The 24,472-nt window shown below is 39.8% G+C and overlaps 3 protein-coding genes across 3 annotated transcripts; all 3 read right to left on the minus strand.

Annotated features, from left to right (window-relative positions):
* Positions 1 to 3,282: 3,282 nt before the first annotated feature.
* LOC137942190 (transcription factor HEC1-like) lies at positions 3,283 to 4,035 on the minus strand. The gene has a single exon (XM_068787886.1). It carries the CDS (start codon positions 4,033 to 4,035, stop codon positions 3,283 to 3,285), a length of 753 nt encoding a protein of 250 aa, XP_068643987.1.
* Positions 4,036 to 9,867: 5,832 nt separating this feature from the next.
* On the minus strand, positions 9,868 to 17,368 carry LOC137941770 (protein ROOT INITIATION DEFECTIVE 3-like). Its single transcript, XM_068787345.1, has 8 exons — positions 17,153 to 17,368; positions 16,304 to 16,417; positions 16,089 to 16,222; positions 15,848 to 15,995; positions 13,522 to 13,721; positions 12,351 to 12,478; positions 11,873 to 12,126; positions 9,868 to 10,271 (listed from the first exon to the last, which is right to left on the minus strand). Exons 1-8 carry the CDS (start codon positions 17,357 to 17,359, stop codon positions 10,098 to 10,100), a joined length of 1,359 nt encoding a protein of 452 aa, XP_068643446.1. The 5' UTR covers positions 17,360 to 17,368; the 3' UTR covers positions 9,868 to 10,097.
* Positions 17,369 to 19,396: 2,028 nt separating this feature from the next.
* On the minus strand, positions 19,397 to 21,084 carry LOC137941044 (heat stress transcription factor B-4-like). Its single transcript, XM_068786272.1, has 2 exons — positions 20,639 to 21,084; positions 19,397 to 20,412 (listed from the first exon to the last, which is right to left on the minus strand). Exons 1-2 carry the CDS (start codon positions 20,885 to 20,887, stop codon positions 19,621 to 19,623), a joined length of 1,041 nt encoding a protein of 346 aa, XP_068642373.1. The 5' UTR covers positions 20,888 to 21,084; the 3' UTR covers positions 19,397 to 19,620.
* Between the last annotated feature and the right edge of the window lie 3,388 nt (positions 21,085 to 24,472).

Below are 24,472 nucleotides of genomic sequence, written 5' to 3' on the forward strand. Positions count from 1 at the left end.
AATTCTCACACGAGGAATGACACCCATCAAAGGTAAAAAGGTTCAAAGTTTCACATGACCTGTTGCTGCTACTCAACCTCCCATCTGCACTTGTCTTTCCATCCATTCCCATCATTTTTTTACTGTTCTTACTTTCTTTCTCCTGAGATGAGTATTCATTGCAGACCTTCTCTCTCCAAGGCTTCCATGAGGATCTCCTCTGGATCCTTCAAATCTTATACATCCCTCCTAGCAAAATGGACAAATTCAGGAGAGAGAGAGAGAGATATGAGTTCTGTCTACATCCCACCAACCACCAAAAAATGATCCAACTGAACTCATGTTAATGTTCTTTTCCTGCCCATACTTCTTGGATGCTTCTATCTTTTATTCCTTTTGGTGAAATGGTGAAATCTATCTTTCTTACAGACTGAATGCTCACTTGAATGGATACAACGAACATGAAGTCCCCTGATCGATGACAAAAAGGGGTAACCCCCCCTTCCTATAAAAAATATTTCAAAAAAAAAAAAAAAACTGAAGTGGGCATGTTGGGATCTAAGAAATTAGGAGGGAGAGTCATGTTCTGAGACTCCCACATGGAGTCATGGAGGGTTGACCAGTGTTTATCTCCATCCTAGATCCGGACGTGGGGCTGAAATGGCCTTTACTGTGGCATGATCCCTGGACATGAACAATCATGTCTTGGGAGGCACCAACCTTATGTGATGCATGTCTCTGGGGAACTCCCCTTTCATTGGATTTACTCTAGGTCAGGTCCCACACGGTTTACTCTTTCTTTACCAGTTTCTCCATCTCAAAGGGACCCAACCCACTACTCCTCCCATCTTTAAAACACAATTTGGTAAAAAACGATTTCACTTCTCCATAATGGTTCAAATGTTCCTCATCTAAGACCCTTATAATGTTCTAAAGAATATTATAATTATGCACATAGGAGAATTGGTTCTTTTATCTGATCTAATTCATATCAAAATGCATTTTGTACAAGAAAGACCTGTCTAAGAACCCAAAAGCATTTGCTTTCCAATGTCCTTGTCTATGGGAAGCCCTTTGCTTGGTGGGTCGGTTCCAAAATGTACTACCATGTATTGCTGGTTGCACTTGAAGACAACCTTTCCCCTTTCATAATTGAAGTCCTTAGGTACTGAGGATGGAACATTGTGCCGACACATTATTTTTTCTTGAATTAAAAGCCAAATCCAAATGATTCGCCCCGATTTTTCTACAAGAAAACGAGAATTTGGCCATTATTATTCCTAAAAAATAGTTAGTGAAAATGAGATAAAGATCAAATTCTCTTTTTAGGTAACTATTTTTTAGAATAATAACTGTTTTGAAGCATGGAAACCTAGTCTGAATGAAGAGAGGTCATCCTCACAGCATGGTCGATCGAGGAGAGCTGTAGAAACTAGAAAGTCAAGATACCTCTTTTCCAAGGTCTGATAAAGTGGCTGAGAGCTATAACAGATTAGCAACAAAATCACTGGACAACCAGGGCCTCGCCAGGAATCATTGCCATGGAAAAATTAGCCTCTTTGCTTCTATTGCAACAAAGGACTCTTCTCACTCTTTATATTTTTGCTGCCATTTTTGGCTACATCAAGCTTCTGATTGATTCCGGGGTCCATTTCTCTGCGGGGCAAAGCGGTTTTTTACCTTAAGTGTCGAGTGTTCGACGTGAGTCCTCAAAGAAGGAATCGTGGCTGGGAAACCGCAAATGCGACTAGTCTTTCTGGTTTTGAATTTCCCCTTGGCCGAGGATGCGAGTTTATGTCACTTGCAGTCGGTATCAAACACAGAGAAGCATTTTAATCCGTGCCGAGAAAAGGACCCAACAAAAGTTCCCTTTCTCTACCGAGCCGAGCTTCATGTGAGGTGTTGGGTGATGAAACGCTTGCCATGAGAGGGAAATAATTCAGTCTGTGTTCGCCTATGAGAAGATGGTGTCATTTTGTTTTTACTTTTTTCAATCCTCGTAGAAACCATCGTTCTTTCAGTAGGTAATCTTTCAACTGAAAACTCGGATCAATCGGTCTCTGTGAAAGTTTCTGGAGATGATGAAGAGGCCTATAGACGATCTGATTGAAAAATTGGGTCTGCAAAAATGTCTCCCTTGGCGCCACTTAGACTGATAATGAATGCCGTCTTTGGGATATGGTTATAAAGAGATGAAATATATGATCAATTCAAACTACTCAATCAAAAGAACAAGGCACATCCAAGAGAATGTGGAGCTGTTTAAATCCTTTGTAAACAGTGGCTAGCAACATGTTCGATCAAATGCCTGAGAGTGAATAAGAAATTTGAAGCGTTTGTAAGAGGAAGAGATGAAAAAACAAAAATGGATAGACTGTGTTCACGTGGGATGGGTTAGAGAACAGGGATTATAAAATCACCGGCAGGTCAGAACTTCTCGTGGAATTCCCATGCATTTCTATGACAACCGTATCATGAATGACATGGAACCTCCTTCCAAATCCTTCCAAACTCGATCTATTCCCTTTAATACGCGTTACGACAGATATTAATCCAAGCTCTCACCCCGGCTCCTATAGATCAAACACTGCGATGAGATATGAGGTAAACTTCGATTCTGAGTAGTGGAAAGGAGTGATAATTGAGAAGTAGAAAAATGGGTATTTTGCATGTCAGAGAGAATTCTCTCTCAGCTGAAGGTGGAAAAGGCTTCAACAAAATGCACAAATTTACCCACGAATAGAAACGATGAATTAATGAACAAATGGAGACGATAAGGAGAACAGTTTTAAAGAGCGCAGAAGTGAAGAAATCAGAGAAACAGTAACTGGGTACTTTCATGGATGTAGAGTAAAGATCAGAAAAACCTTTCGGTGAAAGAGAGAGAGTTTCATTTTCTTCAATCCGTAAATAACATAAGATTTTGGGACGATGCTGGTCGCATAAAATTGAGTTGACGCATCACTGTATAAACCGTGGTAAAGAGATAGAAAATTCGGATTCTTTCACCAAGTGGATACATATCTAGTTTAATCATGTGAAATATTCTCTGCTACTGCATGAAGTAAGACAGAAAACCTATCCAGAAAGCACTAAGAGAGGCAGCGGGCCCAATTTATCTTTACAGAAGGTCAATCAATTTATCTCTTTCAACAGTAAAATTATAACAGTCGTTATCTCACACAGCAGAAATGAAACCACGGAAAGAAACTAAAATGACGGAATTGGAGACCCTTTACAACCTGCTTCCACTTGCAGATAATGGTAGACTATCTAGTTGGATATCTCATGAACTGATAAATATCAGCTCAGCAACTGGGTGGGGCTGAATATCTGTGTTGGCTGGTAAGCTTTCCCTACGGACAAGTAGCTGCCGTTGGATACGCCGGCCGGAAACCCGAGTCCAGTGGTGTTCCAGTTGGCTGCTGCCCGCTCAAGGGATTGCACTTGAGTCTTCAAAAACTTGACATAGTGAATCGCTTCATCCAACATGGAGGCTGTATCCATCTTCGTCCCGCCAGGGACTAATCTCTGAAGAATTCTGATCCTTTCACTGATTCTCTCCCTGCGATGCCTCGCTGCGACGCTTTGTGGGTCTTTGGAGATCTTCACGTTCCTCCTCTTGGGCGGCTTAACCGATTCAGGGTCTATGTGGATTGGCTGCATGGCCGCAATGCGGAATATCATCTCTCTCATGGCTGCCACGGAGCTCCGTTTTTGCCCCGACGACAAGTCCCCACTTGCACCTGGCAATTCACCCACATTTCGTAGTCTCCCCACCGTTGGGTCGGAGAAGATCGGGGGCATTGCAGACTCTTGAACCGGGGCAGCGCCCACGAACGAAATCGAACAAGGGTGGTTGATGAGTGACGGCACTGTGGTGGTTGTGACAGGGATGGAGTCGTAGAGTGTAGGGGCATTGAAGTCCACAGATGGCATCTCAGTGACTTCGGAGAAGGCAGCCCCGGAGCAGAACTCAGGGAGCTTGTCCATCTCCATCATCATCAGCATCTCCATCTGATCTCCTCTTGCAGACTTTACGAGGTCACCATCCATGGATTTCACCTTCTCTCTCAGACAAGACCCACAACAAAAGAGAAACAAAGAAAAATGAAAAGTTGAGGGATGGAAGAACAAAAGGCGGAGAGAGAGAGAGCTGTAAAGCTCTGAAAAAACTGAAGACAGAGGGATGGGAAGGTGAGGGGAAGAGAAGTGGACTCGGAGTTTAATCAGAGACAGCAGCTGAGAAGAAAGATAGAAGAGAAGGAAATAAATAAAATAGGAATAGCTAGGGTTATCGGGAACCGACTACCAATCTAGTAGGCAGCCTATATATAACCCCAAGCTCCCCAATATCAATTCTACATGTTTTCTCTCTTCCAACCTTTTATAATGATCAACAAGCCCACTGGCCTTTCCCACCTTGGGGTACCCTACACTGACAAGGACCTCCTACGAGAGACCTCCTTAGAAGCCCTGAAACTTCGAGATTTTGATCAACTCGTGATATCACCATGACACAGAGAATCCCACACCTGTTGTTGGCCCATGATATCTGGACATCCTAATCCTTTACGATTTTCTATCGAGTTTGATCACATGGTTGCGATTGTCCGATGGGTTCTAATGGTATGATCGTCCGACCGGGATTGTTGGATGGATGCAATGTCGGAGGAAGAGAGGGGCTCACTGCTGGAGCCTTTGAATGCAGCGAATCTCAGGATAAACAGAGGAAGGAGATGAAACCTGAAGGGTGAAATTCAGATGCTTGAAGGGGGGGGAACGTATTACAGGTCTTCTTTTAATCCGATGAGCCCCACACTCACATGACCGGAGTCAGAAGGAGAACAACCAAGTCTTCTTTTGATCCGATACATTGGAGAACATGACCGGAGCCTGCAGTCTTTACTGAACGCGTCCATTAAATAAGATATCCCTGAACCCGGTGGGTCCGTGCCGGAAAACCACACGTGTCGAGCATCCAAGGTGGCCGATTTCGTCGATTGTTCCCCGGTCGTCCCGCTGCTGCAGCTACACAGCTCCTGTCCCTGCAGGGGAACGCTTTTCTAGAAGGTCCAGGAGCTGATGCAACTGCTGCTCTTCCTCCAACTTTTTAGTTCTGGGGGTAACTTATTACCAGCCCTAGCGATATGGGTAAACTCAGACAAGCTTCAAGATGGGAAAAGTGATGTTCATTCCCACGAGCACTGTAACTCTGGTTCAATCTCTGCTGTGAATGTGGCATGTTGTGTGGGCGGGGGCCACTCCGCAGTGGGCCAGAGCGGGAATGAAGAATCACAGCTATGGAGGTTCATTGAGTGCTCTGATCAAACAGTTTCGGGCAGAAAACAGATAAATAAATGTTCTGTAATCTACAGTATATCTGGAAATATGGGTTTCTCCAGTAGTTAATGTTTCCAGATTTTTGACCTGGGAATTGGGTTGGAACTGAGGGATTCTAACCAATCTATCGTTGCCTTCAAATTGCAGGAATCAACTTGATGAAAAGCGAAGAGAGAAAAGAAAAAGGTAAAGAAAAAATTCTTCACCGCCGGAGGCATCTGCTACGCATTTGTCAGTTGCAATGGACAAAAAACAGTAAAGGCAGTGGAGGCTTCATATCATTTTTCTTCTTATTATCTTCTTTAAATTTACTGTCTGTTTCATCTTATTGCTGCCACCTTTCAGTCCTAACAGGAGGTCGATCATCTCCTCTGTCATATATTGACCGCTATCCAAGCATCCCATACACATCGAATACCCTTGCAGGATAACTTAGCTTGCGATAAAACCATGTATAGCTGAAAGATGAAAATCTCAGAACCATTCTGTATTGTTTCAGCAGACTAATTTGCGTTGAAGCTTTACTAACGCTTTGTTTCTTCTCTTTTTGTAGAATTTTTTTTCAGAGAAGGAGAAATAACATGCTGGTATGTGATTCTGGTCAAGAATGGCATCTGAGTTGTTATTGCAAGTTTAATCAATCTGATTATAGATACTCGAACTTGGTAGCAAACATATATGAAGAAATAACTCTGAGAACCCTCTTAACTTGACCACCTTAGGAAGTAATAAAATAGAAGTTTGAGCTTGAAACTGAATGACATCAAGCAACACGAAGAGAAATTAGACTGAAAATTATTCTGGAAAAATGATGAAAGGAGTGGTAAAAGATTGAAGATTGTGGTCGCATGTGGGTGAGTTTTGGGTTGTTAAGGAATAACCCAATGGAGGAAGATGGAGATGTTGGAGCCCCAAAGACTGAAAGACAGCTTTTTTACTGGCAACGAGGAAAAGGAGCTCATATTTTACATGAGAATCACATTGAGACAACGATCCACATATCATGTTATTAATAAGGTCAGAGATGCATCCTCCAACATATCAGTCTTCCATATGTTTTGCTTTTGTCTGCATTTCATAAATCCAATTTGTTAGGATTACAATGGGAGCCTTAAGAAATTTTCCATGGCTATCAAACACATTAAAACTGGCCTCTCTTTCATTTTGTGGTTGATTTCTTTGGACACCCAGAAGGTTTAGGAGTTCCATGCTACCTAAGCTTTTTCCTTACATGAAATAGTCTCAGTTTAGAGTCCAAAGCAAGTTTTAATGGCGTCAAGACATCAACTACATTGAAATGATTCCAAGTTCTTGTGCCTTTGAGAATGTCATGTAGTAGCCTGTTAAGTCATTTTTTAAGTGAGTCTTTGGTCCAGTTGTAGTTGGCAGAAGAAAAAGATAGCATATGTTGAGTGCTCAATGTTTCCTGCAACACCCAATCCAGAGCAGAAATCCTTCCAGCTTTCAGAGCACAATACAGAGAAAGCGCTCTCTCTCTCTCTCTCTCTCTCTCTCTCTTTCTTTCTCTTTCTCGTTGTGTCTGCATTGGATTACAATAATATATCAAGACAGAAAAAGCGACAGGTTCTCTGTGGAAGAATAGAGAGGATTTGATAAAAAGGAATCCAAAATGAGGAGATTTTGCTGTTGGGCTTTTACTTTGCATTATCACGGGAGCACACCTTATCTTCTCTCTCAGGTCACTGCAGTGGAGAAAATAAAGAAGAAGAAAAAAAGAAAAAAAATTGGTACCACCACCTTCCTTTCACTCTTTCCTTTCATTGGGAATTGCAGCGTCAGAGATAATAAGATAAAATATTCGGATAAATGGATGAATACATTAAAGAAAGGAAGGAACAGGTATAGAAGTGTAAGAAAACAAAAGCAGGTCTCCCACCTTCCATGATCACCCCCTTTCATTCCTTCTGTTTTTTTACATGGAAAGGTTTGACATTTATTTACTGGTTTTCTACTCTTTGGAAATATATACAGATCCTCATCATTTACATCCCTTTTCTTCTTAAATTTTCTCCCGGCTTCACCTAAGGTTTATCAATTCGTTACTTTCAAATGGATGCATGTCCCCCCTTCTACTGTTCACCTAACCTGTAGTAATTTTGTACTTTCAATTGAGAATATACTGACGTACATATTCATTTCTGCCTTTGCATCTGATCGTATTCTTTTTCACTCCGACCAACTTCTGCTTTCAAATCTCTCTCTCTCTCTCTAAAGTTCATCTGAGCTGTAGTAATTTTGTACTTTCATGCAGAGAATATAACATCTGGCCATATTCTTTTCACTCTCACACACGCAGACTCATGATATACACTTATCTTCCATGAATTTCATTACTCTCTCTCTCTCTCTCTCTCTCTCTCTCAAGTTCATCTGAGCTGTAGTGATTTTGTACTTTCGTGCAGAGAATATACATAGACAACATCTGGCCATATTCTTTTCACTCTGAGCACACACACACAGAGACTCATGATTTACTCTCTCATCCATGAATTTCATTAGAATAAACGGGTCACTTTCCTGCAACACAGATCAGCAAAAGCTCTATCTAGCCAAATAAAGGCTCTTCAACAGTTTGCCGGGTACCATCTCTCAAAAGTCTGCTTTGACAAAGTACGTTATCAGTTCTTTTGCCTTGTTCTTTATTGATTTCTTCCACGTTACTTAGATTACCAACCTCTTTCTCTCTCTACTCCATTGGATACAGTATCCATTAAAGAGCTGCGGAAGATCACGCAAATAACCTAGAAAATTTAAGGAAATAAAGAAATGGGTGTTCCCTAATTCTTGACAGATGAAATCATGCTTGGAAGACAGTTGTTTGCTTAACTTTTAGGATCAATACTAATCAATTCCCACTTTGAGATAACTTCTTTTTTCAAGTATCCATTCTTGTATTAGTTTAATCCTCTGGGAGGCAGACTGGTGCATGCTCGTATGCAAAAAACAAAAAATTGATAATGTATTATGTAAAGAAAAGATAATGCAGGAAGTGGGTGTGAAGGCTAACAAGCCCTTCCTATTACCGGAAACAAGGCCGATGACCACCTCAATTTGTGGTGATTACAAGGAACCCCTCTTTTGCCATTCATCACCGCTGTTGCAGCGTTGACAGCGCCATCGCGCTCCTCCTGCTCTTTTGTCTAAAAGCTAAATAAGTCTGTGATTAATTGAAGGTCTGAATGTGATTTTATCCTCCAGCCTATCCTTTTTAAAAAAAAAATAAGAAAGGGGATTCTCCGAATGAGGGAAATCAAGTTTTTGTGAATCTTAGAGACGGTGGCAGAGCCCACCCTTGAAAGAAGACAAGATTTTACAGGCAACGGCCAAGAGTATTGATTTATGTCTGATTGTAGCCCTGCTAGATCAAGTAATAAGCCAACTTTTATTCCATTATCTCGCATGCCCTAAATAATATCTAGAGATGGCATGTCCTACAAAGTTATAAGAAACCTTATTGACTCTTGTGATAGCTGTTTTGCATGTTTCGCACCAAATGGTTAATTTCTATGACTTGGCACAACCACAAGACTCTAAAAAGCTATGTTTGGCTGGGTTAGTTGTGCACTCAACTTTGGTCATGCCGCAACTTCGGTTGTTAACTATGCCGCATCAGTCTTCGGCTATCTTCAGTTGACGCAACTCCGGGTCCAATTCTAGCAACACAATGTAACAGTCGAAGTCAAAATTCATTTTTACGATCATAGAAACTCTCAGGAACGAGTTCAATCTTTGGTCCCCAGTTACAGCTCACAATTGAGAAGCGTCAAGCCAATGGATAAGGCTCATTCATAGACCTGATGTAACCATACTCTTGTCCAGTTGTGACTTACTAAAGGGACCATTTCTGTCAGTAAACGCCCAGGATTCTAAATTCAACAAGCAAGGTAACATTACCAAGGGACCTCCCAATGTCAAATGGTTGAGACCATCTATGACCATCTCTTCTTAAGGTTTTGACAAGATGACAAAATCGTGGGCTCCCATTTCCAAACAGAGTAAACTACGAATAGTCGCTTTCGAAACGGAGAGAGGTGACAGAGAAAGAAAGCAGCTGCTGTGCTGCATGGGCAAACTCCTGGTTCATGAAATGATTTTCTAATCTGGTTTTCACCTTAGAAAAATTTTAAAGGACAGTCATCCATCCAAAGCCAGTCAGTCCTAGGCGTATAATACTTGAGGCCTCATGTACACATAAGATGTATTTAACACAGTAATTTTACTAAAAAAGGAGAAAAACAGTAATGGAATACTTATTTACAGAAACATTAGATATTCCCAATGATCATGGCTGATCCAATACGAAAAACCATTTGGTGTAAAATGGCTATCTCAACCGTCTGATCATGTCTAAACATGATCAGATAAATGAGATAACCATTAATCGCACAGTTGATATAACCGTTGATCGAATAACTGAGATAGCCGTTGATCATGATAGGAGTTGAGATAAATGTTTCATATATTTTACACCAAATAGATTTTCATATTGGATCAACCCTCCCCAAGATAATCAGTTAATTTGACGCATAAGGAAAAAGCATATCACATCCTAAAATATATATCTGACGTGGCAACTCGAAACATATTAACCATGATATGATAAATAAGACCACCACAAGAAATAAGAAACGACCACGGGGCCAAAAAAAAAAAAAAAAGACACTTTTAAAGGCCCTAAAACAATCCATTACTCACTTAAGATTGTAGCTGCCGACTTTGCATCTATTTCACGATGAGCCAGCGCAGGATGTTCCTCAGGGTTTTTCATTAACATCCCTAGAATGGGCTGCGTCCAACAGATCATCTAAGCTGAGGTCAACAATGCTTTGATACATTTTTTTCCACTTTTCTGTCATTTGCATAGATCTTTTACAATCCAGCCGTAATCTTTCCAACTCCATCTCTGCAGCAGCAGCAGAACCCTGGTGCTGAAAAACACGTCAATATCCAAATTTCAGCTTTCTTGTCAACTATAACAAACCCTTCTGTGTCAATTTCATGCAAGAGGATCTTCCTCCACAAATTGATAATACATGCACCACATACAAGACAACTGAAACGCAACAAATGATTTTTTTTTTTTGCAATGTACTCTATATGTACAAAGACGGTTTCAGCATTAACGTGGAGCTGAACAATACAATTCCCATGCAAAATCATACAAAAAGATTAGGTGTTCAGAAGATCATCATTGAGGATTTCTCTGATATACAGTTTGGAAGCTCAAGACTTTCTTTAATAAAGAAAACAATAACAATTAAAGATTTTCATTAGATGGCTTGAAATAGAGCAAAGAATAATACATAGGATAGATGAATGCAAAAATGAAATGATACAAAAAGTTCAAGCAATTTGAGTTATTTGAATACAAGAATCTAAGTCATCATAGCCAAGTTTTCCCAAAATGCACATAAAAGTTCAAAAAGAACATGACCCACAAGATCTAATCACATGGTTACCTTTCATATTTTACAAATCATATGTATTTAACAAAAAAAGACATTTTTATTGATATCTTTTTATATTTTTTTCAATTTTTAAATTTTTTATAAATTCTGGCAAAAGATGAACAGGACCACGACAAAAGTATGGAATGGGATGGGTCAAGGAAGTGAGGATCAGGTTGGGGAATAGAAGGGATTGGGTTGGATTTCTAACTCAACCACAGGTTTTCACAGGGGAGGTTTCAAGGTCAGATTTACAAATCAGATTCGGGTATTCAAAATCTAATCCGAACCCAACCGCCGTCCACCCCTAACACAGAAATTTCATGAGGTCACCAAGGGTGAGGAGCAGAACAAGTAATCCAGCTTCAAAGGTCCACCATGGAATTGTCCTTCACATTCAAAGGTCCACAGATAGATCCTCTAAATAACATCAAAACCATCTAAACAACTTTAAGACCTAGAAGTAGAGTACAACACTCAGTCACTTGTTCAAAGGGGGCAGAATGTATAAGTATTCCTCCTAACACGGCCTCCCATCACCCAGCGCTACCAGAAAGGTCATATAATAACCTGGGAAATGAGGAAGTACTAACAAAATTTAAGTGTTGAGTGGGAAAAAATCCCAAATTGAAAAATGGGAAGAAAAACTAATAGGATAAGGTTGAGTAATAGGCCTCCTAAGTGGCTAATCATTTTGGGATGGAACCGGGCTCAACCCAAAGCCCTATATGAAGCTTGAGGTAGCAATTAGGAGGAGGAGAAGGGCACTTTGCATTGCTACCAAGCTTTCTTTTTGGTTGGAGAGCAATCGGCATCTTTTTTTTAAGTAAAAAGAAATGACTAAACAAATAAAAATGGTTAATGTCAAAATGTTTGATGAACATGAGATTCCTACTTGACAGATCAGAAAGAGGTCAACATTGTGAGGAGTTATGAACACAACAGATATAACATGCCATAAACATCAAGGATAGTGTTCATCTCATAACAATAAAATGCATTTGAAAACTATTTATCTCATGGCAACAAAATGCATTTGAAATCTATTATCTCATTAGAAATCTATTCAAACATGGAACTACCTGAAGCTCTTTAATTTGACTGGTCATCACCGAAAAACTGAGGCAACGTCCATCCAAATATTCATCAGATGGGGTGAGGAGAACTTTAACAGGTTTATTATGAAGGTTTTCATCCTCTGAGTCAACATATTTATTCAGTGGTGGCGCTAACAATAATGATGATTGTCTTCTAGGTACAGAAGCTGGGGCACTTTGTAACAGTTGAGCATTTGAATGAATAGGTTGTCTAACAATAATAACATTATTAACAGGACCTGCAAAGATAAAACGGTGCTTTATAAGGAAAATGTAATGAATAAAAGACTATTACAAAGTAAATGTAAGGACAAGCATTTTAACAGAAAATTATCCAGCAAAAACATTTTTTTTTCTAAAAAAAGACACATAAGGTAGCAACAAACACTTTAAAGATTGTTTAGATAATGCAATAAATATAAGTGAAGTTCATAGAAACAGGACCAGAGTCACATAGACATACCTTTTGCATATTTGAATATTCGAACAACATTATTCGATTTTGTGTCCCAAACTCGAACAGTGCCATCCTCAGATCCAGAAACTAAGGAAATTCCATTGTTGCTAAATGCTAAGCATGTAACTGCCTTACTGTTCAAGATTGCGATCTCAGGGAATGTTAGATGTATAAAATAGGGAACCTCAACTGTTTATTAAATGGCAAAACACATAACAGTCTTACTGTGAATGATGCAAATATCAGCAAAATGGTTAGATATAAAAAAGAAGTATGATGTAAAAGAATGTAATACGGTCATTAAGATAGAGAGAGAGAGGATACCATAAGCTAACTGGTAAATGCAAGTAATCTGTATAAAAATTTTTAATTGGATCACAGAAACTATGGAAGTTCATGTCTTTCATTCCAAGATGGAGTCCACCCTGCATTAGCGGTTTTGTTTTTTTTTTTTAAATGGCATTAGCAGGTTTTTGAACATCCATGATGTGAATAATAGATTTCCCTAGAGAGTTATCCAAACCTCATCATGCTTATTTAAACAAGTCGTACTGCCTCGAAAACTAGTAAATTTCTGTGCTCAAATTTCAATAAAAAAAGTGTATGTCACTGTTCCAAGTGAAGGCTCAAGAGAGAAGAGCACAAAAAAATAAAAAAATAAAAAAACAATATTCCCATATGCACCAAAAATTAATCTTACAAGAGGCTCAGTACCAGATTTTGGTGTCCTATGTGATGCAACTGAATTGAGAGGCAGAGAGGGCACATAAATAATGCAATGCAATCAATGGGATGAAAGTCAAAGTTCCAATTGTACAAGTAGCTTATTAATGAAAATGAGAGAACAAGAAGGAATCCTTTTGAAAGTGACTAAGAAGGGTCCCCAAAAGATGGCTTAAGAAGGTTTCAAACTTTCAATCAATGATGATGTGTAACCCTTATAAAAAAGGTTAAATAAGAACAGAAAGCACAATTCACTTTTCAATGTTAAGCGTCAAAAGTAAAGCATAAAAGGTAAAATAAGAATCCACATTTAGGAGATCAAGCATAGATTGATAGCAAATACATACCCCATCAGGCACAATAAAAAAACAAAAAAGTCTTCATATTCATACTACAGAAATGTTTGAATAAAAGGCACATAAAAAATAGTACACAAATACATGAAGAAAATCACCTGTGATCAGACAATGCACCAATGATATGGAGCCCATAGCTGCTGCTTGTGGCACTTACAGCATTAAGTGCAGCAATATATATCTTACTGTCACTGCAGCCAGCATAAAATACATTCTCCCCAGGATCCAGAGCAATAGAATAAATAATAGATGGGAATACAACATTTCTCAGCAAATTCCCCTTAGGCAAGCTCCAGACCTGAGACATTGTTTTAGACAAACATGTCACCATACAATCACATACAATAACCTGAGCAATAACCTACTTTTGATACAGACAATGCAAAATGTTGACCTAGATTATATGATCTCACTACAAATAGAAAATATACCAACACACCAGTAATATTTAGTAAAAGTCTGAAGAACTAAAATGTCTAGGATTGTGCAGAACATTTTAAATAAAACTACCAGCTTATCCAGTAATTTTCATACAAACTGAAACTGTTCATTCTTGAGAAGAGGAAAAATAAGAAGAAGAAACTGAAATATAATTTTGATTTTCCCGCAAAATTCTAAAACCATGGCCCTTTTTCCCACAAAAAATAGCAAAAAAAATTCTTTCTTACAATTTTGGTCTTGTTCATACTTTTTCTTCAAATTCATACAAAGAACAAATTATCGAGTTTTGGACTTCACGAAAACTGCAAATTGCCCAGAACATATTTTCCAGGCAGCGTACAAGGAAATACTTTTTACAACTCATAAAATGTGATTTACTGCAAACAGAACAGTTTCTGTGGCTGTGAATTTTTAACGACCTAATTTAATCTAATCTCACATTCAAGACTGAAGTTGTAACCTCATTACTCAAAGCATAAAGCATTACCAATAGACTCCAACCATCCGCCCCAGTGTAAAAGTGTTCAGAGAGATTGCTTGACACCAAGTGTTGATCAAAGAAACCAGTTTTCCCATAATTTTTCCCATAATACATATACATGAACTAAACATCAAACTTTCCTGAAGCTGAAATGTATCCACAAAGATCATACAATATATTTAAGTTGAAAATGACAAGACTACTCAAGAGTTTATTCCACCACCCTTACAAAAACAGAAAATGTTACCACAGCATCTATCAGTAGACAGATCATTCCACTTCTCTTACAGAGAAAAGTATGATCATTCTAATCATATAAGTGTAACGATTCCTTCATATTTTATCTCATTATTGCAAAGGGCTGAACAGATGCAGAACCACTAACTTTAATCCTAGGTTTGATAATTCTCATAACAAACTAATACCAAACACAACCCAGCCCCTGCATTCCATAAACATCCTCTCCCCCAACCCCCAACCCAATATGAAATAGATGGGTATTAATACAAGTGAAGGTTTAGTTTCACCTAAAGCATGATTTAACTGTGTATAGCTGGAACATGCCTTGAAAGAGAACTAACTGTTACTCCTAACACTATTAAAAAATATCTAGATATGCATAATTCTCTAATGCATAAAGTTCACATAATTTTTTTTAAAAAAAGGAACTCTATGAAAAATGAATAGTTCTTAAAAAAATAACTTATCTAATTAGCTTGCTAATTTCAACCATCTCCAACTATTATACAGTTACAAATTAGGTAGTCCTCTGAAGTGTACGAATATGCATATATCTGAACCTTACAACAGATAATATCTTGACTTCTTCTTCACATGGCAAAAAGTACAACTTCTCATTTGAGCTAACTGATATAAATTTCCAAAGTCTGATCCACACTTCTCCCTCTTATAAGCCAATCAAATGTTAAGTAGGAGAAAGTCCCTGCCAGGGAGAAATAATTCCCCCACAATAAGAGCTGTTTTTTTTTGTTTTTGAAAATGGCAAAGCAAGCTATCTTTATTTTATAAGCAAAAAGAAAAAAATTCATATTGTAAAAACATCAAGAAGGAGCATTTTGGTCATTTCACAAATGTTGTATGTAATCTGTAGTTGGGTTAATCAGATTGGTTGGTTGTTAGATGTCTTAGTTTACGTGCCATTCTGATGTGTAGTTAGGAAGCTATAGTGGTTTAAGTGAGTAGAGGCAAGAATGTATTTTGTAATCACGTAACTTAAGTTATCAATAAAAGGAGAGGCAGGTCGAAATTTTCTGACCTAACCAAATATTCCCCTTTGATGTACTCTCTTCTCTCCACTCCCTTTCTCTTCTTCTTTCTTCTTCTATTCTTCTATTTTTTTTTTTTCAGATATAAATGTGAACCAATTGAACATAAAATAAGTCATTTGTGATCACTGAAATAACACTTCCTGCCCCAGTCACCCTAGACATTTTAACATGAAAAAAATAAAAAGAAAAATAAAAAGAAAAAAGCCATCAAACCTTACATGTACGATCCTCAGAAGCAGAGATGATAATTGCACTGCACCCTCCGTACCCACAAACTACATCAGTAACTTTCAGAGTATGTTCAGTAAAGCTATTTTCGTATGGTTGGCTTGACATGGTATCTCCCATAATGTCAAACAACCTGCCCAGTAAAAACAAAGAGATAACAATTAATGTTGCGAACAAGGTAATTGTTAAAAAATAAAAAACAAAGAAGAATGGATTCAAAGACTACCTACAAAGAGACCAGACTCTGACACATCCATCCTCTGCTCCAGAAATTAGGAATGACTCGTCATCAGAAAATACCAAGCAAGTAACAGAACGGTAGTGTCCATGCCACTGCTTGAGTAACTGGCCACTTGCCACCTGATTCATAAAGCCCATTTAGCTTTTACCCCTGAGTTTAATCATTTAATTAAGAAGATTAAAGTAAATCAACTGATTTACCTCCCACAAGTAAATGTCACCAGATGCACCACCTCCCACAATGTATGTCCCATCAGAATTACATGCAAGAGGATTGATTGGTTCAACAGGGAAACTCTTCACCTCAGGTTGAGTCTGCAAAAGACAAAAAGGCAAATGTCAGAAGTGGTGCCACCCAATCTTGAGCTCATGTTCCATTGCTATGAACCCATTCGCCCAGCTCCCACAAACATATGGATGCAGGTTAGCTACAATTTTCCTTCAGGCATTAAGACTTACCCTTCTTTCCAAAATTTCTAAGTGCATTAGGGTAATAAGAGTAACTCCCAATCAGAAGTACTATAGGAAAATTGGAGAAGTTTGAAATACGAGCACAAATCGTAGCACAAGGCACCTTGAAGTAGAATTTTATGTTTTATAAGGACCAATAATATTCCTAGTTTTTTCAGCCTACATTGCACTCTAGTCAGAACCACTACCGGAATGCATGTCCGCTTAAACTAAAATTTTTTATTTTCACCATAACATGTTTTTATGTATTTGTACAAACAACACTGCGTTCACTATGAAGGCTGCTTCAGGTAGGTTCACAGCCAATATAGAACCATTGCCACATCATAATATCATGAACCATAGGAACAGGATTCGCTCACCGGAACCTAACACAGCCGGGAAAGATACTTTCCGTTCTTCGCCATGAACCAGATCTAAAAACTTAATAACGCCAATCAAAAAAATACGGCTGCCTTCTGATTGGAAGACCTATTAAGCATCAATTTTATTAGAACCCTTCCACAATAGAACTCTTGTTTTCCCTACCTCCATAAGCGTACCTATCCGGAGAGGAAAAAATAAAGAAGAGAAAGACACCTTATTCCACGACCAGTAGAAAACGCTGCCAGACGACGAAGAAGAAGAACCACGCAACTGCGAGGATGCAAGGAATCGCCGTGCCACGCAAGTGAGGCCATGAGGAGGGGAACTGCAACCGCGATAACGCAGCTGCTCTGCTCCCGAGTGGAGCTCCCAGCAGCTGATTCCGGCGTCCACCGAAGACGAAGCCACTACCACCTCCATCTCGGAGGTTTGAAAGAGGGAGGGTTTTAGGTTGTGCTTGCAAAGAGGGTTTAAGAACGTCTATGCGTTGTCAATTTTTTAAAAGTCCCGCTACGTCCTACTATGCATTAGATACGAATAAAGATCGGCGGCGAATTACGTTCAGATTGGGACCCGAGGGTGGGCAAGGGTCGGGCCTGACTCTGGTTTTGAAAACCCCGAACTCCAACCCAAAACCTAAATAAACCCATCTTAGGGTTAGAGGTGGAACCTCAACCCCGTCCTATACCACCTTTCATTTTATTTTATAAACATTCTAAAGAATTTAAAAATAAAAAAAAATTATATTACATAAAATCAAATCTATTAATCAAATTAAAGAATAAAAAATACCTAAAAAATATTTTTAAAAAAGGGTAAAAGGGTTTACTTGTAAGAGTTAGGTAGTTCCAGTCGACCTGGGTTAGTGTCAGAGGTGGTTCCGGTCCACCTCTCTGAAGTAGGTTGGTTTTCTGCATTTAAACGATTAGTCTTTTAAGTTGTATTGGCCAGTCTCTTAACATTATTATTGATAAACTAGGGATCCATCAATGAAATTATTGGAATAAAGTTGAAGCCGGATAGATGCAACTCATATGAGTGGTGGATTAGAGTGTATTTAGATAGCATTTTATATTCAATTTTGCTAATAAATAAAATCAATGGATATAGAACAAGAAAAATTTGGACCGAATATTTTAGGCCCATTTTGTCACTGGCCCAAACTCTACTGAGCCATCAACTAATAGAAAGATAAATAAATAAATCGAAATTTGCATTTTGGATAAAAAGGAAAAAAATAAAAGTGGATTAGGAAAACGGTGATAGCTATCCTCTTTCGAAGAGCATGTAATGTGGGGCCCAGTAGCCCCACACCACATGGACAAATAGGAAACAAAGTCAACAAAGCAAAGCACGTTGCTTTTTCCACCCTTTTTCAAGGGCTCCCCTTCCCACGTGCAAATTCAAACTATCGCACGTGAGAGACCGTAATCCAGAAGTGGGGTTTAGGGAGGAGATTTATAAAACGGAGAAAATTATTGTATGGAAGGAATTAAGACATCGTGATCATAGATATTCCTTTTCTCTTTGCTTTCTTTTCCGGTTTTCCTTTCTCAACAAACTTTTCGCCTTTTCTTTCTCGATTCTCAATTCTCTCTTTTCCTTTTTGGTTTTGAATGTGATCGAGGAGAGAGCAGAAAAGAGAACGTAAGGAAGGAAGAAGAAAACCCTGCTGCAGAGTGATGGGCTGGTCAAACTTTTATGCGAGCTTTTGAGAATTTATTCTCTGTTGTCTCGAATTCTGGGGAGAGTTTTTTTTCTTTTTTTCATTTTTGCTGTTGCTGGGGAGGACGGAAGCAAAGCTGCTTAATCTAGCAGTCAAAGACCTGTGTAATGTGAGAGCTAGAAATGGGGGAAAGGGAAGAGGATCAAAAGGAGGGGTTTGAGAACCTGATCAGAGCCTTAAAGTGGGAAAAGACTCAGGTTTTTCTTGTGAAGAAAGATAGAAGCGTTTTCGAGCAGAAAAGAAAAGAAAAAAAAAAAAAAAGAAAGAAAGAAAGAAGTTCTCTCTGCTTCTTGTCAGTCCTCTGTCACTCTCCTTCACTCTCACATTTCCCTGTCATTAAACATCTCTCTCATATGACCCATCAATTTTTTCGATATCTTTGTCGTGGAAGATTCCCATTACGTGGCACATGCTATATACTCTCTGTACTGGATATGTTTCCTTTCTCTTCTTTACTGGTTTTGATTTTGAAATATTTACTTAAATGGCAGAAAGACGACTGTTGATGACATAATTCAATGATTTTGAACAAACACAGTTCAGAGTTTTTTTATGGAAGACAAGGGTTTCTGCTCATACTCGCATCTCGTCTCTCTTCATTTATGTCGTCAGTCAACCCGGTTTCAACTTTCATGACTTCATAGAAGGATCAGAAGGAGAAAGGGAGAAAGAAATCATAAAAGAGATCCAAACATCGAGAGAGCACCAAAAGAAACTGCGAGAACGGATGATGATTGATGATCGCGGCTCCAGGTCTTTCACTGTTACCAAAACTTAGAAAACAAAAACTTATATACAGACTCGGAAGATATTATCAGACGAGACAGACCAAAGCGAAGAACTCACAATCAGTCCAAAGAGAAAGAGGAAAAAAGAAAAGCTTAAAGAAAAACACAAAACAAAAGCTCTTAGCTTGAATGATATGTGAGCGAGAAAGCCATTACTGGTACAAAATTTAACACGGTGAAGGAGGCATTAGATTCAACCCTAAATCTTCCCTACTTAACACAAATCTGGTCTTTTGGGTCTCATTTGTGCTCGGAGGAGAAATGGGTTCCGGGTGCAATCTCTTCTTAGAATGCAAAGGCACTCCAAACAACTTCGTCTTTGAACTATTCCCGTTGTTGCTGCAGCCATTCTGGGGTTCGTCAAGAACTGTAATGGAGCTGCTTGAAGTGCTGGAAGAGTTTAATGAACCCTTTACTGGAGCCGGAGCTTGTTTTGATTGTGACTGATAAAACCCGAAGAGCTGATGAAAAGGCTTTTGCACCTCGGTTGCTGCTGTCGTAGAAGAAGCATTGGAGAGAAGAAATGAGGACGGGAAGGATGAACTGGGTGAGACGGGTCTGACATGATTCTGCACGAAATAGATGATATCGTTGTAGAGCTTCCGCATGTGAGCGAGCTCGGAGAGAAGCATGGAGTTGCTCCGCCGGAGCCTCTCGTTATCCTCCGTAAGAGCCGGCACAGATGCAGCCGCGGAGGCGGCGGGTGCCCGGGGGGACGAGATGGGGGAGGAAGACTCGTACCAATTCAGGTGGTCGTCGGAGTCGGCCGGAGAGACGCCCGAACGGAGAGGAAAATATGCCGGCGCGACCGGTGACGGGTGGTGATGATGATGGTGATGGTGAGAGATCTGCGGCTGAGACGTCTTCCGGCGGTGAATCTCGCAGAGCAGATGTTTCTCTCCTTTCTTGAAGAATTCGTTGGCGAACTCCCAACGATCAGGGACGATCTTTCTGAAGCCCTGATTCAGACATCAAAGAATGCCAAAAAAATCAGTCAATTTTTACTATCTTCCATAAAAGAAAATCCAAATTCCTACTTCTCAAAATCCAAAAATCTTGAACACCCATCCCGTAACCAATCAAACAAATTCCAGAAAGCAACACAACTAGCGATGATAATAAGCAAAAAAAAAAAACGGAAAATCAATCCCCCATTTTAATCTGGACAGAAAATCTAACACCTACATAAGTGTTAAGTTGACGAACGAAGCTGGAGAAGTTGTTGTGCTTGAAGTAATTAGGAAGGAGGTCCCGTGCAAATTCCGGAGGTCGCCACACTACGAATGTCGTATCGTCTTCTCCCCAAGAGACGATATGATCCGTAGAAGGGTCATCAACTAGCTGATATGTTTTGGTGAGGAAAGGAGCAGGAACTGACTTGTGAGAGTCTAGTGACAGCAAAATTCCTTCACAATTGTCCAACATGAGCGCCATGAAGTAGACAAAGAAGACCCAGAAGAAGAATAAGCAGCAGCTAGCAGAAGAAGAAAGCGAAATAGGATTTTGGGTTTATCTTCCTCTCGGGGGTGAAGGAGAAGAACAGAAGAAGATGAGTTCTGGTTTATGAGGATGTTAGAGAGAGAGAGAAAGAGAGAGAGGAGATGTTGAGTTATGGTTTTGCGGTTGTTTTTTTCCTCGGTTATGTAATGGGAGAATATGTGTCTGTCTGTCTAGGACTGTGAAAGAGGGGAGTTTCAAGACAAACCCGTGACTCTTTCTCTCTCCTCTCATAGGCACTTGCAATGTAAAGAGAGAAGAAGATGGCTCTTTACTCTCTCTCTCTCTATCTCTTTCTCTCTCTATTTTGTTTCTGCAAAAAGTGATTAATGGTGTAATCCTCAACGTTTCTTCAAGGTGGTAATTTCCACCCTCTTTTGATGGAGTTTGCTTTTGTCTAACGTTAGCATTCTCAGGAAACTTCCTTTGATTATCTCAGTCCGCTGCCGTATTTGTCCCTTCCCATACGAGTCCAATATCAAAGCACTAGCCGAGTCTCCTCAGTTTGAGACATCTCCTCCCCATTGGTGGGACCTTTGATTCGATTTAGCCCCCGTTGTGTCACGGATGGTGACACTACTCTGTGCTGGACTTGCTCCATTCCATGGATAACTTAATGAAATGACATATATCACTTGAGATAACTTGTGGGGGTTAGAGAATGATAGCTAGAACAATTGAATCAAACGGTTGAAACAAAGATTATGATGGAGGAACGGGTGATTTAATAGTGTCTAAGCAGTTTTTACATGCAAAAATGATTAGTTAATTTATCTGAGTAAGTCTTGTGATTCTTCCTACTTTTTACTATTGTAAAGATAATGAAAATTGTAAGTAAAATTATGGCATGATGATGGAGGTGACTGAGATTCATGTCGGAAGATAAAACCTTTTCCTTTGAATGTTATTTTTTAAGTTATTGTTTCACCCCTGCCCTCTTCCTGGTCTTGAATTGTTTAATCCTCACCACACAGCACACTTCCCCTTCTACTGCGAATCCCATCATTTTCTACTTGCAGAAAAAAAATGATACATCGAACTACGTGATGGGATTTAAAGCTGTGGTGACGACATTTCTGATTTCTTATCTTCTCTTCACTTCTCTTCTCCTTCCCCTTTTTCCCATCTTCTTTACCAATATTCTCCAACTTCTGCGAAAACCCCTATTTATCACATTTGCTCCCACTTTACTGTCTCTCACTTTCTCTCTCCTCTTTGCTTTGGCTTCATGTGGTGCGGCTCAGGTTGTCAATGGAAATTATTGCCACCAAAAGTTTTTTCATCTTTCATGACTAACTGGCTATTGCAGCTTTCTTGTAATACCCCAAGGAATCCCGCATTAAACTATGTTTTTGCTTTGAAGAAATTAGAGCCATTTGAGTAGTGAAATCATGGGTGGGACACGGTGGGTGAAATCCGATAAAATCTGAAGCGAGGAAAATACCCATCAATGTGAAAATGATGAGTAATTATTTCTCTTAGATACCCAACAGATTATGATCTTGATCATGTCTATGATGTTCGTGAGAGCTAAGGAAAAGATTAAAAAAAAAAAAAAAAAACTGATCGGTTGAGCTTTTTCTTTCATTCCTTTCCAGCCATTAATGGCTAGTTTTCATGAGTATAATTTGAAAGGAGAGGCAGGCTGCCACAGTGGGGGTGGACGCCCCCAATGATGCCTCCAACCCATCTTCATACCCAGGAGATGATGAATTTCGTCTGGGGTCCACACGTAATTCTTCTGATTCAACATATGCTTCCATAGATTCATGGAGTTGGGCTCCATCTGGGAGAGAAGGAGAGAGGATTTATTACTGTTTACCAAGTGTGAACAGCTCTGAAGGTGCATGGGGGGTGGCACTGTTACAGACCAGAGCAGACCAGGGCTTGTCTGCTTCAAATGCTGATATTAAATTCAGTGAAATGACTCCCAACTATTACAGAAACGACTTCTAAATCTTCCTCACTCTTCTTCTTCTTCGTCGTCGTCGTAGTTGCTTAAACCCTTACCCTCTGCAAGTACTGCAGAGTCTATCAGCTGACAGTGTTGTGCCCATCTTGATAGGGTTTCTATATACCATCCTCGTGATCTTTGCTTTTAATATTAACTTTCATTGGCCATTTTCTCCCATTTTTCTGTCCTTGTCACTCCCACAGGCAAGCATACTTACGCAAAGAAATGGTTAACTATTCATGGCGTTGTCCATTTCCACACTCACACTCACATGCCTGCCCTTCTGCTTCTCTCATCAGTAATTGCAGGACAGCCATGGAAGAAAAAAAAAAAACCCTCCTTGGCCACTTTCCCCTGATGGGTCTTATGCGCACACATGCATGACTGAGTTTTTAGACAGAGAGAGGAAGAAAAGAAGGAGGTGGTCCACATGTTTGTCGGGAAGTCCCCAGGAAAAAGCCATCATCTTCCTATATATCCCACTGCATGCCGTGGAGAGAGGAACTCAGGAAGATTCTATTCTAATTTCTAAGGCGCAGAAGCAACCCATCTTCCTCCCCTCCCTCCACATGACCACGGCGAGCCACCCTCTGCGACGATTATAAAAACGAAAAGAGAGAAAGAACAAAGATTTAAAAACACGAAAGGGAGAGAAGCATGTACTGTTTGCAGAGGGGATTTCGAGAAAGGGCAGCTCAAAACAGAGGGAGAGCAGATGAAAACGATTAAAAGTGAGGGACTTTACGAGATATATCATTATCTAACAAAATCTCAAGGGAATCCTTGCCATTTTTTATGTCCGGAAACCCTAACAAGGTTCTCTCTTCTGTCTTTTCTCGCGCTCTCTTTTGTCTCTTTCCCTGTCCTGCTTTGGCGAGAAACACAACAAATAAGCTTATTATATTCTTTTGCGTCGGTTTTTTATTTCCGCTCTGGATCAGACATCTCCTCCTCCTCCCTCCTCCCTCCTCCCTCTGAAATATAAATTTTGCAGATTTAGATATCCGGTCAAACACGTTGCTCTCAGACTCCCCCCTGTTCTTTATTTTCGTAATAGGAAGGGAGAGATCTTATGAGGGGTCACGAGATGGAGCAAAGCGACATTAATCGACGGCGGGACCCACTTTGCCCATTCTGATGCTTATTTACGTTTGTTCACGAGATCCGTTGATTTCGTGGGCCCTTTGGGTGATGATAAGTGGTGCATATGATCGAGAATAAGCAATCTTTTCGTTTAGCTTCTCTTATTTGAAAGCTACTAAGCATGTGCCATGGATGGCAATAGTGTGAACTCATGCCTCTTTGTGAATCTGGCTTGTCAATCCGGCTCTGCCCTACGTGCTGACGGGATTGCAGGTTTAAACCACTTTTACCTCTATCTCCACCCTTTGTCACACTTTGTTCTACTCCTCCAACCATATTTGTCCTACACTGACCTTTTGTCTCATCTTTTGTTCCCCTTTCAACCTATGATCCCTCATCCTACCACATAGAAGAGGGATCCTCCCAGTCCCCTCGTCTCTCCCCCCCCCCCCCCCCCCCCACACACACACACACACACACACACA

The sequence above is a fragment of the Aristolochia californica genome, unplaced genomic scaffold, assembly GCF_029961685.1.
Source record: "Aristolochia californica isolate CCGP_79_NKW_82.1479 unplaced genomic scaffold, dmAriCali1.0.hap1 SCAF_9, whole genome shotgun sequence".
Lineage (NCBI taxonomy): Eukaryota > Viridiplantae > Streptophyta > Magnoliopsida > Piperales > Aristolochiaceae > Aristolochia > Aristolochia californica.

Excerpts from the sequence above, each read along its gene's own strand:
- LOC137942190 (XM_068787886.1), bottom strand. The coding sequence starts at position 4,035 with ATGGATGGTGACCTCGTAAAGTCTGCAAGAGGAGATCAGATGGAGATG.
- LOC137941770 (XM_068787345.1), bottom strand. The coding sequence starts at position 17,359 with ATGGAGGTGGTAGTGGCTTCGTCTTCGGTGGACGCCGGAATCAGCTGC. Across the intron at positions 15,996-16,088 it reads AGAGTCTGGTCTCTTTGTAG|GTTGTTTGACATTATGGGAG; the intron begins GTAGTCTTTGAA and ends TTTACTGGGCAG. Across the intron at positions 12,479-13,521 it reads GGTGCATTGTCTGATCACAG|TAAGGCAGTTACATGCTTAG; the intron begins GTGATTTTCTTC and ends AATCTTGAACAG.
- LOC137941044 (XM_068786272.1), bottom strand. The coding sequence starts at position 20,887 with ATGGCGCTCATGTTGGACAATTGTGAAGGAATTTTGCTGTCACTAGAC. Across the intron at positions 20,413-20,638 it reads TTCGTCAACTTAACACTTAT|GGCTTCAGAAAGATCGTCCC; the intron begins GTAGGTGTTAGA and ends TGTCTGAATCAG.